The sequence below is a fragment of the Diuraphis noxia genome, unplaced genomic scaffold (genome assembly GCF_037042655.1).
Source record: "Diuraphis noxia isolate RWA-SAM2 unplaced genomic scaffold, SU_Dnox_SAM2 contig0001, whole genome shotgun sequence".
NCBI lineage: Eukaryota > Metazoa > Arthropoda > Insecta > Hemiptera > Aphididae > Diuraphis > Diuraphis noxia.
The window spans coordinates 9,308,178-9,325,230 of NW_028301711.1; the positions used below are offsets into that span (position 1 = coordinate 9,308,178).

The 17,053-nt window shown below is 28.8% G+C and overlaps 1 protein-coding gene, 1 long non-coding RNA gene and 1 pseudogene across 2 annotated transcripts; 1 reads left to right on the forward strand and 2 right to left on the reverse strand.

Annotated features, from left to right (window-relative positions):
- Positions 1–952: 952 nt before the first annotated feature.
- LOC149059479 (uncharacterized) lies at positions 953–1,520 on the reverse strand. Its single transcript, XM_089218211.1, has 3 exons — positions 1,405–1,520; positions 1,253–1,342; positions 953–1,098 (listed from the first exon to the last, which is right to left on the reverse strand). The coding sequence occupies exons 1-3, from the start codon at positions 1,515–1,517 to the stop codon at positions 1,005–1,007; spliced, it is 297 nt and encodes a 98-aa protein (XP_089074337.1). The 5' UTR covers positions 1,518–1,520; the 3' UTR covers positions 953–1,004.
- A 4,425-nt stretch (positions 1,521–5,945) lies between these two features.
- Positions 5,946–7,048, reverse strand: LOC149059480 (male abnormal protein mab-31-like; annotated as a pseudogene).
- A 1,695-nt stretch (positions 7,049–8,743) lies between these two features.
- Positions 8,744–10,433, forward strand: LOC149059481 (uncharacterized). Its single transcript, XR_016189977.1, has 3 exons — positions 8,744–8,900; positions 9,457–9,605; positions 10,019–10,433. It is a non-coding gene; the product is annotated as an uncharacterized LOC149059481 (long non-coding RNA).
- The last annotated feature ends 6,620 nt before the right edge of the window (positions 10,434–17,053 follow it).

A 17,053-nucleotide genomic window follows, 5' to 3' on the forward strand; every position in this document is an offset into this window, starting at 1 on the left:
AGCGTTTGAGTTTTAAATTTTTATGAAATCGCGTAATGATAACGATTTATCCTCAAACGAGTCAAACGAATTTAAATATTATTTGTTATATTTCAAAAATTATAAGTCGTAGATACTTGAAAATTCATATCGACACTTCAAAAAAAAAGTTTCAGACAAATTGAAAATTTCAGTCATCTATAAATATCTCAAAAAAAGTCAAAATATTTTGAAATTTAAATCATGTAAAGAAAACGCCAATCTAAATAACCGATAAAATTTTCAAGTATCTACGACTTATACTTTTTGAATAATAACAAATATTTAAAATCGTTTGAGGATAAATCGTTATCGTTACGCTATTTCGTAAAAATTTAAAATTCAAACGCACTTAAAATTTTTCCTATAATGATGCTTCGAGTTTTCTCTATAGCTACTTGAAGTAAAGTCTTTAGTTTTAAACGCAAAAAATTTTATGATTTTTCAACTTCAAAATTACTTGCAAATTTTCGCGTTTTCGACAGATTTCGTAAAAATTTGAACTATAAACGCTTATTAAAAAAAATTGTTACTAACGATTTTTAATTTTTTTTAGCTACAATAAGAAAAACTTATAAGGAACCTTGTATTAAATTTTCAAGTTCTTTTGGTCGTCCAACATTTTAAATAAAAATTCTCAAAAAAATCGAAAATTTCAGAGGTCTATAAATAACTCAAAAAAATTCGAAAATTTTTGAAAATTAAACTGTATATAGATAACACTAACATAAACATTTGGTAAAAATTTCAAGTATTTACAGTGATTAGTTTTTGAATGACAACCACCCCCAAAGTTTGAAATCGAAGCATTATTTCGACTAGTTATGCTGTACACAGACACAAAAAAAAACACACATCATTGTAAAATCAATACATTCATCACTTCGTTCAGAATCTAAAAAAATGTATATGATGTATGTTTTGTATATAAAAATAAAAATTTATAGTAGATTTCATACAATAAAATGGCTATAAATTATTAAACTTTACCTAATTGTTTCCCTCGATGAGCATGGTGTTTGATTAACAGCTCCCAAGAAAAAAGGTGCCATAACAGATTCTATGGCCTCTGGATTGTGACTTAAAAATGATTACAATAAAATTGTATTATATAATTAAAAATCATACTAGTACATAGATTAAGTTTAATTATAATTTATTTTTAATTAATATTATAGTTATGGTATTATACATTTGAATAACAACCTAAAAATTATTACACCTAAAACTTTACCTAATTATTTCCTTTGATGAACATGGTGGTTGATTGTCAGCACCTAAGTAACATGATTCTACAATAGGTTCTGCGATTTCTGGATTGGGACTTTGTTAACATAATTTTTGTGAATTGTATTAAATTAATAATAATAATATATAGGTACCTACCTCTTAGTCTTATCACGAATTCCTAGAATATTCTTCACTCGAGAACTCGGCGATTTTTTAACTGATAATTTTTTTGATGCACAGCGACGAGTTTTTTTGTTGAGTTGATCCATTTTCACGTGAATAAATAATTAAAAAATATATAAACCGTAATAAAAATCTAGCGAAAATGTATTAGTTACTAGTTTACTACTACCAATAATTACTGGCGTGAACAGTTAGGCATGCAGGATGTCAATATATTTGAATCAATTTATTTCAATATTTAATGTTTTATCATTAATAATTAAATAGTTAAATAATTGTTAGAATATAATTACTACAGTACTTGCACCTTACAAATACAATATAAATTAATAAACAATGTAATACGTAATCTTGAAAAATATATTCGTAAATTAGTAATATTATATAAATCGTTTAATGTTTCAGCAAATTTTGTTTGACAGACAATAATAAAATTGGCGTATATTATGCTGATTAAATGTTAATTAATATACAAAAACAATAATTTGTGTACTTAGTATTATGAAATATTACATATTTATTTATCCATCGTTGATAATTTTTTTCACAGCGTATGATTTAAAGTTTTTTACATAATATACAGTTATACTGATTTAAATGTAAAAAAATTCATCTGAAATATCAAATATCCAATTTTATCGAATAGTTTACTACAGTTTGAAAAAAAAAAATTGTTTGAATCGGACGTTTTCTTGCTGATTAGTTACAGTTTTAAGATTTGGTTCCATTTTGCGTAAAATACGATAGTAATAGGAATACGAAAATATTGGAAATGTAAAATAATATTATTCAATGACAAAATTATTATTTTCATATTGACAATTTGGCTATTTATAACCAGCGCGCGTTTGAGATAGATAACCAGTTTTGACCTATGGAGCGGTACCGCTGCTTATGAACGCGGGGTGGTGGCAGAAGTACTGTTCAAAATGCTGCCACTGTAGTCACTAGAGCAGCACATGACGACGGCGAATTCATGATTTTTTTGCCAAAAACATACTTTTTTATTTCCAATAGTACTCAGGCCTCGTTGATCGTAGAAACATGATTTTAGTATCAAAATAATCACGAGAAGTTGTACTTAAAAATCTTGGAACAGATTTTCGATACCTCAATTTGCTGATTTTATATAATTTTTTAAAAAAATTAAAATTTGTTACAAACTTCAAATGCAAATAAAATTGGTTAGAAAACATAAATCAAAAATCTGTTCCAAGATTTTTAAGTACAACTTCTCGTGATTATTTTGATACTAAAATCATGTTTCTACGATCAATGAGGCCTGAGTACTATTGGAAATAAAAAAGTATGTTTTTACGGTCGATTTTTTCCTACTGTGACGGCCTCTTAAACAGTATTTACTCGTCAAGTCACTTATTATATACTCGTCATTTGCCATCGGTTGTCGCCCGTCTGTAAATGCACGATGATCAGCATGCAAGTGTACGAGTAGTGTATGACAGTGGCGTAGCTATTGACTAGTCAATAGTCATGCATGATTTTTTTCGGGGGAGGGGATGAGGTTATCAACTTTTACACCTTAAATACGTAACATTTTTAAATATTTTAAAAAAAATTTAAGACTTTTCGAGCGGCTATTATAGACCATTAAAATAATTTTTAAATTTTCTTAACATTTCGCTGGCTACGCCACTGGTGTATAAATATTCGAAGAATATACGCTATTGTCGATTAATCGCAATTACGATTCTCGCAAAGTACACGAGTCTTGGGACATGTAATGTGGGACTGGTAATTAAACGTAAAATATACGTTTTGATGTATTTTGATGTACCTAAGATCGACTAACTAATGATCAACGTATGATCAACGCTGGATAAACGCACGGACTATAAGATATCCGTGGATAAACGTAATTTTATCACGAGAAATTTACGTAGAGTACGGAGTAGTGAGTACCTCTACACGGATATACAGATCCTTATTATAAACGTAGATTAAATAATTGTAATTTATTAATACATTCTTATCATGATTTGGTTTCCCGATTATTGGGTAATGCAGAATTATTCTGTTAATGACTTATAAATAAACGTTAGCTAGTATTTATGATATAGATCTCCTCCACTCCGCCGATCCTTGAAACGAACAATAACACGTCAAGCCGTCAACAGCACCCGGCGGTACGCCACTAATCACTATATTATTTAATTATTATAGTCATTCGTCCGTCGTCGCTTCTCATTTGCCGTCTCGCATGCTGCACGAATGCTGGATTCTGGAATAGACAACGACGACGACGACATACAATATTGCGAACATATCTACTAAACGTTTAGTTAATGTACATTAATAGAGTCAAGACTTACTATTAATCAGGTAAAATGTTTCTTTTTTACTGTAGTTTGTAGTTTCACATATTGTGCTTGTGTACTTTCGAAGCCCTTAATAATATTTCATCCAATCCGAAATAAACGATGTTAAGCGTTTTTAATTTTTCATTATTTTTAGTGAATTTTCAAATATTTATTATTTTAATTATTGTTTAAAATAATATCAAAGGTATTAATTGTACCCACTTCACACATTAAAATAGTTAAGCTCATCTGTCATCATATATGAACTATAGTTCATCATGACATCTATATACTGTTAAGATTAAAGATTTAAGATGACTTATTGTTTTTGTTAAAATAACATTCATATTAATGTATTACATAATATGTAATAAGTTTGGCTAGTTAATGTGAAGATACCTAGGTACAATATGTTCAACTTATAATACTTTAAGTATACTTTAAGTACGAGGTACCTACTCGGTCAAAAAAAAGTACTTATAAGCATATAATTATGTTACACTCGATACAAAATATTTTAGCTGTAACCTACGTTCCTGAATTTTTACATTTTTTTTTTTTTTTTTTAAATAGAATCCATTTATTACATAAATATAAAAAAATTACATAATAAACTTATAGGTAGATTATCTGTTTAGTATACTAATGCATTCCTGAATTTTTATATTAATTTAGTAATGCAATACTAAATTAATATCATAATATCATATTGTATATATTATATATTAATGTAACTAGTGCTTTACAATTATATAGATTTATAAATGTTTCAGGTACCTACTAAAGGTTAATTAACCTTCAGCATTGTAACTTGTATAAAGTTATCTATAGATTCTGCAGTTAATATTCTGTGCACTTGGAGCTACATTTTTGCAAAGTTGGGTTAAAAAGAAGCTGCTTAATTTTATTTTAGTTATGTAAGTACCACCTAGATCACACATAATACAAAAATCATTATTATTAAGATTATAAGATAATTTAAAATTGTGTAGTTAAAATTAAAATCGTTAATAATTATTAAGGGCTTTAGGCCCGGTTTTTCAATCATCCAGTTATTCGTCAGATAACTATTCATCGAATAAACTTATTTGTCGAATAATCTTCCGAATAAAGTGATAAGTGTTTTTCAATGTTATCTTATTTTCCAGATAGCTATCCGTCGAATAAAATTAATGGCATGAAATTGATACTAATGTGTAGTCGAAATTATGCAGTATGGAACAAGTTACACAGGCTTATTTTCATTATGATTGGTCAATGATAGCGTTGATTATTCAATTATTGTGATAATGTGATACGTCTTAATATTTAAGTTTTAAATTATTTCTATTTGACACTTTGATGTTTCGATGCTCGTGTTCTAGATAAGTTATAATTATTTTTTGTTGATTACCTACGTCCTGTTGTAAATTATTTATTTTAATAATATGTCGAACACAAAGAACACTGAAAAAAGGGCCAGGGCAACAAATTTTAATTTTCGCGAAAAAGAGCTTTTATTAAATATCGCACTTGAAAACCGGCACATACTTGAGAACAAAGAATCAAATGCAGTATCCTGGAAGGACACAAATAAGTGTTGGTTGAACATTGCTGAAACATATAATTCTACAACAACAGGCTGTGTAAGAATTTCAAATTTAATTTTCTGTATAAAATATGATTATTTATATTATACTATTTTTGGGAACAAATCTAGTTTAGCGCCCACCCGAATTTTTCACTTTTTTTTTTTGAAACCTAGGTAAATCAACGTTTTAAAAACGATGGTTCAAAAAAAAATTGGCGGAAATCAATATTTTTTGAGTAACAACTTTTTCAAATTTGAGTTTTTCGGCAATTTACTTAAATAAGTAATTTATAGACGCCTTAGATCACTGCCGTGTGGCGCAGTGGTCTGAAAATACTGTATGACGCGTACTATCATGGGTTCGGACCCCGGCCAATGGAAACAAATTTTTGTCTTTTTTTTTCAATTATTTTTAATTTGGCCCGCGTTGCGCAATCCATATCACTAATTTTTAGATCGATAATAAGACTTATCAGTTATACGCGTGTGGTCGACTGTCGTCGATATAATACATAATTATAACTGTTACTAATAATACTGTTAATACTTCTGCACAATCAAAAAAATAACGATTTTCATTCAATATATTTTTCATAAGTTTATAATTTATATTTTATATTTAAGTTTTACAAATATCCAAAATCTATTTCTGATTCCATATCTTCTTCAGATTCTGATGACTCGGTCAAAACTTCATCACTAACATCACTATTGACTGTTTCCGGTGTAGTAGGGTTGTACAACAATGAACATAAACGAAAAAACTCATCTAGTGGGTTCAAATTTGAATTTCGGCAACATTTCAAAAACATGTGTTTAGCCAGATACCCTGCGTAAAAACGTTTTTTCCGAGAGTACTGACTAATAGATGCCTTAGCATGACGCCACATCCCCTCTACATTATTCGTGTGCGCACCGGTATCAGGATTTTTAAATTCTATGGAATGGTTAACTGTTAAATGTTCATAACCCTCGTCTTTTCAACAGTCATAACTCTAAAATTGATTATTCATGATTAATATTGATGAATAAAATAAAAATAAAACAGGACAACATACTTTCCAACAATCACTAATGATTAATGTACCGGGCAAAATCCACTGTTTAATCAATTCCAGCAATGTGTTTTTGTCACGACGTTCTACGGGTACTAAAAAACATTTGCCTGTTATCCACTCTACTCCACCAAAAACCCATTGCCCCTCAACTCGATGGCCTCTATAATATTTTCGTCTACCGAATTTCGACTCATCGATTTCAACAACTTTTCCAACACCGCCTTCGTAATAAATATTATCAATAATAAAAAAAATACTGTCGCTTTATATAACATAAAATAAAAAATTACCAATTTTTTCGTGCCTCAATATCATTCCATCAAAGACTACTTCCCGGTGGAAAGATGCCCAATCGACAGCTGATTGTTGCGCTATGTTAATTTGGTTTTTAATAAAGGAAGGAGACACATTCTCCGTCCACAAGTATGCGAACATTACGATTCGATAAATCGACAAATGCGATTTCTCGAAGAACGTACCTTTCCTTATTGACTGTTTAAAGTCACACCTCACTTTTTTTCATTAACTGTAGACCACTGTCTGCACCGCCAAACAAACCCATCAGCGTAGTCCCCGTGCTGGCACAATTTTGCAAAATGGCCATTTTTACATTTGAGGCTATTATTTTTGGCAATAAGACCCCATAATTGAAGTTTTTCAATAACTGGCATTGACAACGGGCCGTCTTCATTATACTCAAATAATTTAAACAATTTAACAACGGACCACGACATGATAAAATAAAAACATCAAAAGTATGTAACTCACGTGTTGCGAATACTGCTTTAGAAACAGTTATGAACCAAAGATAAGTCGTATTACATTTTATTTACGGTCAAAAACTTAATGTATCTTTATCTTAAATCATATAAAATCCGCGTACGAACATGAGCGCGTCCGATAACGAACATCGAATTAATGTATTATTATTGAATTTTTATAGCACCGAGTCACCTATATTAAATCGGACAATCAAAAACGAAAATATCCCTCGATTTGTTATGCAACACCACCCCAAGTAGGTCACAAGGTTAAAAAAAATGCATTTTTATTGCACTAAGTCACCGGGCCGGGTCACTCGCTCACTGCGCTCGCTCGGACAATTAAAAACGAAAATATCCCTCGATTTGCTATGCAACACCACCCCAAGTAGGTCACAAGGTTAAAAAAAAAATGCATTTTTATTGCACTAAGTCACCGGGCCGGGTCACTCGCTCGCTGCGCTCGCTCGGACAATTAAAAACGAAAATATCCCTCGATTTGCTATGCAACACCACCCCAAGTAGGTCACAAGGTTAAAAAAAATGCATTTTTATTGCACTAATAGTCACCGGGCCGGGTCACTCGCTCGCTGCGCTCGCTCGGACAATTAAAAACGAAAATATCCCTCGATTTGCTATGTAACGCCACCCCAAGTAGGTTACAACGTTAAAAAATGCAATTTGACGGAACGAATTTTTTAAAAAAAAAAGACAAAAATTTAACTCCATTTTTTACGCTAGGTATCTGGCTAAACACATGTTTTTCAAATGTTGTCGAAATTCAAATTTGAACCCACTAGATGAGTTTTTTCGTTTATGTTCATTGTTGTACAACCCTACTACACCGGAAACAGTCAATAGTGATGTTAGTGATGAAGTTTTGACCAAGTCATCAGAATTTGAAGAAGATATAGAATTAGAAATAGATTTTGGATATTTGTAAAACTTAAATATAAAATATAAATTATAAACTTATGAAAAATATATTAATATTTATTACTTTTTTTAAATTTAAATTTTACTTAATTTTAAAGTATTATATTCCTTGTATTAAGTATAATAGAGAGTTTAACGAATGTGTAAAATACCGAAAATCGTTATTTTTTTGATTGTGCAGAAGTATTAACAGTATTATTAGTAACAGTTATAATTATGTATTATATCGACGACAGTCGACCACACGCGTATAACTGATAAGTCTTATTATCGATCTAAAAATTAGTGATATGGATTGCGTAACGCGGGCCAAATTAAAAATAATTGAAAAAAAAAGACAAAAATTTGTTTCCATTGGCCGGGGTCCGAGAACCCATGATAGTACGCGTCACACAGTATTTTCAGACCACTGCGCCACACGGCAATGATCAGAGGTGTGTTTAAATTACTTATTTAAGTAAATTGCCGAAAAACTCAAATTTGAAAATGTTATATCTCAAAAACTATGGATTTCCGCTAAATTATTATTGCACCATCGTTTTTAAAACGTTGATTTACCTAGGTTTCGTAAAAAAAAAGTGAAAAATTCGAGTGGGCGCTAAACTAGATTTATACCTATTTTTGTTATAGCCAAGAGATTCCAACAGTTTACGTTTGAAATATGAATCGGTTAAAAAACAGTTACGTGGCACTAAAAGTGATTTGTTTAAAACAGGGGGTGGTCCTTATAAAGATCCATACACAGTGTCCAGTGATTCGGAGAAAGCTTTATACCAAATATTACAACTGTCAATTGAAGGACTACCTAGTCAATATGATAGCGATTGTAAGTAATTTTCTATAAACATTTAATATATTCTATAAATTAAACCATTCTTATTTTGTACCTATAACCCATAACCTTTATCGTGTTTAATTAAATTCATAGCTATCTGATAAAGTGTTATATTTAAATATGATGAATATTTTAATTATTATAATTATTATAGCAAATTGAACATGTAAGATAGCATTTCTATATAGGTTGGTAATTTAACTCAGGTTAATTTGGTTAAGGTTAGAAAACTGATTACTGTAGTTCGTTCATTGTTGCACATTCAGTTTTCTGACGATGAAACATTAAATTTGTCTTGTGTAAATCGATCATCAAGTTAAGATTAAAGTTTTGTATAGAGCTCAAAAAATTATTTGAATAGGTACTCTAAAAAAATAAATAATAAAAAGAATACTCTATGTCTAAGCACCTTTTACAATAAATATTTAAGTAGGTATATTTTTAGTTCATTACCAATAATAAGAAACTTCTTACATTGATCGTAATATATATTAATATTATGAATGTAGTAGGTAATAACTATTGAATGATTTTTTTTTTCCAACAGTGCCTGAAAACATTGGTTGTTTAGAAGAATCAACTAAACATAATCAAGGCCCACTGACACAAAAAAAAAAGAAATTGAACAGGAGATAATATTTCATGGTCTTGAGTTCACGGTTAATGAAGAAGATGAATCCATATTAGTTTGTAAAGGTGTGTTCCTACTATACTAATAATTATAATAACAATTAAGTTCTGGTCTTATGTATTTTAAGCCGTTTTTCTTTATTAATTATTGTGGTATTACTATCTGGGGTTGGTGCTTAGGATACAACACTAACTCCATTAAAAACAATACAAAACAGAATTTAAAAAAAAAATCATTTGTATCACACAGAATATCTGTATAAAGAATTAAATGTATTGCCAGTAAAAAAAACTGTTCTATAAAGCATCAGTAATTTATATAATTAAAAATAATCCAAATCCTGGTAATCAACATGGTTATATATAACACTGTAATAATTTATGTTTCTCTAGTGGCTGTTTTCTAATTGGAAAATTAGTTTATTAAAGCCTATTAAAGAAGGAAACAATTTATTGTATATTTTATATTTATTTTATAGAAGCATTGAGCTTTGATGACACATTTCATGCAACAAATGAAACGCCAAAGAACAACAGTTCAATCAGCCTGGTACTTCTGGTACTTATGAAAACGCTCAGTCATGGACTCCTTTAGATTCAACAAAACTGTTAAGAACAACAGAAAAACATAAAAAATTAGCCAGTAAGAGAAAAATACCTAAATATTATCACCACCTGCTTAAATATATTTTTTTTATTTGTAGCCAATTTAAAAAAAAAAAAACCATAGTCAGACATCAACCAGTGAAAAATTAACCATATTAGCTGAAAAAAAACAAGTATTGGTTGAACTTCAGATATCCTTGTTAAAAGAAGAACATGTAGAAAATATGACATTCCTAAAGACAAAACATGCACTTGAGCTTCAGTCATTAGAACTTGATATTGCTATAAAAAAACAGAAATTAAATAGAAATGACTTCTAGGTTTTTGTATTAAAATGTTTTACACCCAGCTTGTTTATTATTATTATTTTTTATTTTAGAAATGTATGTTATATATTGTTATAATATGTACAACTAACTTTATTCTTTGTTAAAAATATTTAGTTTGTTTGTATTGTTTTTTGTTTTAATAATACTGTTAGAAGTTATTATTTTTATTTTATGAATGCTTAAATGTGTTTAAATGATTAACAAATGATCAAATATGTACAACAAATTAAAATAAGTCACAAAATATATTTATTGCTAAATAAACATCTAGAAATATACATCAATATTTACACAATCTTAATCATATCAGTATTCAATTGGCATTCTATTTGTGCCAATGAGTATTGGTCATAATCTTCATTCTTAGCTGAAACGATGTGGTTAAATCAAAACTGAAAAATATTCTTCAGTTAACTGCTGTCTCGCATTTCCAACTTCTGGTTCATGTTCCTCTCTTAAATTGAAGTCATCTATAACTGGCATACACATACCTAATAGTTCGGGTGGTTCTAAATCATTATGATCACATGCTAAATTATGTAAAATACAACAAGCAACGATCATAGCTTGGGTGGTTTCCATTTTTAAACGTGATCCAAAAGATAGGACGGGAAATCTACGTTTTAGAACTCCGTATGATCTCTCAACTGGATTCCTAGTTCTAATTAAAGATTCATTGTATAATCCTTCAGGGGCATTTTGAGGGTTTAAGTATGGAGTGACAACATATTGTGAATTAGCGTAGCCACTATCAGCTACAATTAGACTATTTTTCCAATAACCACTGACCAATTTATTGTAAACACGAGACTTCTTAAAAATAGTTTGGTCGTGACATGACCCTGGCCAACGTGCAACAACATCCATTATTTTTAAATCCGGACATGAAATTGTTTGAACGTTTAATGAAAAATACCCTTTACGATTTCTAAAGTATTCACCATTTGGACCACCTATTAACATTGTTTTAATTAAAATCATATAATATTACTACCAAGTGTTACATTAACTCTTACCAGGGTTTTGAATTTTTATGTGAGTGCAATCAATTGCACCTATTGTTCTTGGAAACCGTGCTATTTCATAAAACCGGCGTTGTAAATTTTTTATTTCAGTTTCAGTCTCTGGCATACGGATGAATCTTGGTCGAAGTTTTGCTATCGCTACACTGACATTACGTACAATTAAACAAGCTGTGGTTTTACTCACACCCATAAAATCACCAGCCGTTATCAAAAAATTGCAAGTAGCATAGAATCGAATGGTCAGCAATAGTTTGTTGATCGTTGTTACGGCATTATTTTTAAAATACATTCATAAAATGATGTAATTTGTTACATAAAGAATATTATTAATTCACCTGTCAAACATGTATTTAAACTCACCTATCAGTTGGTGATGATATCTCATCTTCAATGTACTCTAATACTTGAAGAACAACGTTCTTTCCAAGTCTAAATCTCACCCTGAAATCATAGTCATCCCATTTTAACAAATGGTCGACTCTTGGGTGTACTGTGTACACACGACGGTGATAGTTTAAAAATTGAATTAATTCGTAGTCATCGTCGTCTTCAAATAAATCCATAAGATCCATATTTAAATTAACAGAAAAAACCCACTGTTGCACTGTAGTAGTGTGGTTTAATTCGTAAAATCTAAAAACAAAAGTAAAAACTGACTAATATAATAATTAACGCAGTATCCACAGCGTATAATAAATATAATCTGATAAAAAAGATCAGGTATAATGTTATCAGATGTAAGTTAACCGCCGAATAACAATTATTTGTTACAAAAAGTAGCAGATAACTTATCCGTAACTATATTCGACAGATAAGCTTATTCGGATATTGAAAAACTGATTATTATCTATTTGTTCTTATCTGTCGAATAACTCTTGTTATTCGACAGATAAATTCAATTGAAAAACCGGGCCTGTTTTTCATTCATCCAGTTATTCGCCAGATACGTATCCGTCGGATAAACTTATCTGGCGGATAATCTTTCAAATAAAGTGATTCCAGTTTTTCAATGTAATTTTATTTTCGAGATAGCTATCTGACGGATAAAGTTGTCTGTAGGAAAATTATACTAACAGAAGGTAGTTACTGTTCATTATGGAACAAGTTACCTATACCTAACTGATTATGATTGGTCAATGAATCGTACTGTGATAGTGTGATTGTAACACTTTGTATTTATGATTTATGATCTAAGTTTGATATTACACAATACATATTTATTGTAAATTGTAATATACTAATATTGTATGTAACTACTCTACTGTAATCGTTCGATATAAGTTAATTAACTTCAACATGTCTCAAAAAAATATATCCAAAAAACAAAGATCAACAAATTTCACATTTTATGAAAAAGAACTTTTATTGAAACATGCTTTACAAAACCGTCACGTATTAGAAAATAAAGAGTCAAATGCAGTGACATGGAAGGACAAACAGAAATGTTGGCTGAAAATTACTGAACTATATAATTCTGAAACAACAGGCTGTGTAAGAATAGTTGTATTATTTTTTTTTTATGCATTAAATAGTATTTTACCTATTTTAATTTAATTTTATTTGTTATAGCCAAGAGATGCTTCAGGTTTGCGATCAAAATATGAATGTGTCAAAAAACTTTTAAGGGGAACTAAAAAGGATCTGTTCAAAACAGGGGGTGGTCCCTTTAAAGAACCTCATATAGTTTCAAGTGATTCAGAAAAAACCTTGTACACAATTTTGCAACCAACAATTGAAGGACTACCAAGTCCACTTGATAGTGACCATCGTAAGTAGTATAGCATAAACAAATTTAATGAAATGTAGTTATTAATTTAATTATTTTCATTTTCTCATATACAGTAAATTTAATTAATCAAAAAGCAATGAAAATAAACTACCTATTTAAAACTTGTAACATTCTAGCTGATTTTGAAACCACTAATATTTCACAACTAGAACCTTCCAAACAAAATGAAAGCATGTTGATACAATATAAAGAAAATCTGAACGAAAATTTAGAACTTTCAATCGGCGAGGAGTGTGAATCTACATATGTTTATGATGGTATAGTATAATATTATTAAAATAATATATATTTTAATTAACAATCCATAATAATGACAAAATATGAATACAAATAAGAGCTTTGTTTGTTTAAAAAGTTAGTATGTAGATTGTAGGTAAGTGTTGTGATACTTTTTAGAACTTAGGTATATTATACTGGTGTAACCTAACCGATACTTTTTTTAAACTAGCAATGTGTACTATAGTACTTTTTTAAACCAAAATATTTAAATGAAATGATTGCATTTATTTAAAATTAGTGGAATGTTATATATTTTCCGATATATGTAATTTGTTTTATAGAAATATTTGGTTTAAAGGACACACTTAATACAATTTATGAAACGCCAGAAAAAACTATACAAAATATAAGAGACAACAATCAAAATATAATAGATGACAATTTGATACATCAACGGCCTAGTACATCATGGACTCCCTTAGCCTCAACAAAACTGTTGAGATCATCAGGAAAAAATAATAAATTATCAAGTTAGTTATTTCATTTAAATATTATTAAAATACTAATACTATTGGTATTTAAAATATATTTTTATATCTAGCCAAATTAACAAAAAAGAATCACTGTCAAACATCAGTCAGTGAGAAATTTTCAATTTTAGCTGAAAAAAAGTTAGAATTGGTAGAATTGCAAATTTCTTTTTTAAAAGAGGAACATGAAGAAACAATGATTTTTTTAAAAAGGAAACATGCACTTGAACTTGCATCATTAGAATTAGAAATTGCTAATAAAAAACAAAAGTTATGAATAGAATAATTGTCTATTTGCCCTGGCTATTTTACCTACTCTGTTTTATTATAACCTTGATATATTTATTACATTTAAATTTTTGTAAACTTTGTTAAAATTAATAATAATCAAGATAAGTTATAAGTTGCATTTTTATTTTATCTAAAGTTATTTTATCTTAAGTCATTTTTAAATCAATTATAATCAGAAGAATTGTTATAAGTTACATTTTTATTATATTTTAGTCATTGTTATTAACTACCTATGTAATATATTGTCATTTTCAACAAAAAATAAAAGTCTCATTATTAATAAAAAAGGATTTTTAAAGAACTACAGTGATTATCCTCAGATAAATAATAATAATAAACTATTTTAGATTAATTATAGACTTATTTTATTAGAAAATTATTAATAATTTATATACAGGGTGATTTTTTAAGCATGCTCGTCCCATTTTTATGCTTAAATTATGCATATATTCAAATTTTGATTTTTGGAATATTTAAGTGTAGTTAAAGGCGATATTTTTTAGTACTTAGATTTTTCACAACTTTTAAGGAGTATCCTGTAGCGATACCAACTTTGGTTTTTCAAATGACAACCTATATGTTTTAAAGCAAAATGTGATTCAGATAATTTTTCTGAAAATTTTGACATATTGCAATCAAAATTCGAACGAAAACTTCCAGAGTTATTCTACTTGAAATACCAAGGAATAAGGATAAAAATCTAAGTCATACTTAAATGCCTACGTTGTAAATGGATACACGTACATATTTCGCATTTGTGCTATTGTACACTATTGTTCGGTATTTTATTATAAGTAGGTATACCTATGCTATACAAATATTAACGTTGCCTATAAGGTATAGGTAACATGGATAAAATAAAAAGGATATTATTTTATTCATATTTTCTTTTCTTTTGAAAATTGTCAGATGCAATATTTGGCCATTTAGTAATAAGAAGTGATTATTAACAAATATTTTATTTTTATATTGTATACCGAATTATAATTATCGTATCCATTTACAACGTAGGCATTTAAGTATTAGACTTTTATCCTTATTCCTTAGTATTTCAAGTAGAATAACTCTGGAAGTTTTCGTTCGAATTTTGATTGCAATATGTCAAAATTTTCAGAAAAATTATCTGAATCACATTTTGCTTTAAAACATATAGGTTGTCATTTGAAAAACCAAAGTTGGTATCGCTACAGGATACTCCTTAAAAGTTGTGAAAAATCTAAGTACTCAAAAATATCGCCTTTAACTACACTTAAATATTCCAAAAATCAAAATTTGAATATATGCATAATTTAAGCATAAAAATGGGGCGAGCATGCTTAAAAAATCACCCTGTATATTACAAAAGTGAAGTTTTCACTATATTTATAATTTACAATATGGTTAATTTAAAAATGGAAAATATTCTTCTATTAATTGTTTCCTTGCATTTCCTACTTCTGGTTCATGGTCTTCTCTTAAACTAAATTCTTCATTTAGTGGTAAATCCAGGGCTTGCAAACGTTATAATAACGTTATGATTATATCGTTATATTTGATTAAAAACGATTGAAATTTGTAAAAGTAATTATAACGAAAAACGATAAACATAAATAAATAAATAACACAAAACGAAACGTAACGTTTAACAAAATATATGATATATCATTAAACAAAACATAACGCAAAACGGTATATATTTTATTCCATTAAACGAAATAAATAATCTCCAATTATTTAATAATACTTGGTATTATTCAATTATTTATTCGATCCAAGAATTAATTTTATCCCGTAACCAGCCTATCCGGGAGATCCCGTATTAGATTTATTTTAAAATTTAATAAGAAGATATTAATAGAATAATTACCAATAGCTAATAATAGTGATACTCTGATAATATTGTAGGTACTGTTACTGTACTATCTGTACTACGGTCGGAATGTATACCATTCGTCCATTCAGTTATTCAACTATTGTGTTCGGTGATCGGTGATCAGTTTGCTCTGATTTGTTCAGTCGTCAGTGTTTATGTAATTGTTGTCAAATGTTTAATATTTATATTTTATACTAATATACTAATAGTTTTAACGTGCATTCGTTTTCTTTATATTAGTTTATTATTTACTTAATTTTGTATATAAACTACATACTGAGAATCATTATGGGTAGAACAATTTCTAACCCAGTACATAAAATGTACTTCAAATTTAATATTAGTACAAACGAATGTGTCTGTCAAATTCCCAACTGTGTTAACCCCATTCGGACAGGAAGTCACTCTGGTAACTTAGAAAATCATGTTAAAGTTTTTCATAAAGATGTTTTACTTTTAAAAGAAAAAGAGAGATTAACCGCATCAAAATTAAAAAGACATGGTTGTTTCAATTCCACAGTTTTAAAAGTAAGTACATTATAACAATATAAAATTTAAATATTTCATATATTTTATCTAGGTAAGTAGGTATAGGTACTAAACTACTTACTGTTTATGTAACTATCTAATATTTTGTTCCTTTTTAATAATTAATACAAAAATTGATAACACGTGAAATCGTGAAGAAGCCGACGTGATAATAGTACACCGCCGTGAAAAGAATTCCCATTGGCTGATTCCAGAATGCTATATATCGATTTTCTATCGCCACCCACCAAAAACAAACCTGACAAACAACGAAGATGTTTTACCTAGTTGTAAAATAAACCATAATATCGTTTACCAAATTGAATCAACTCATTAAATAATCGA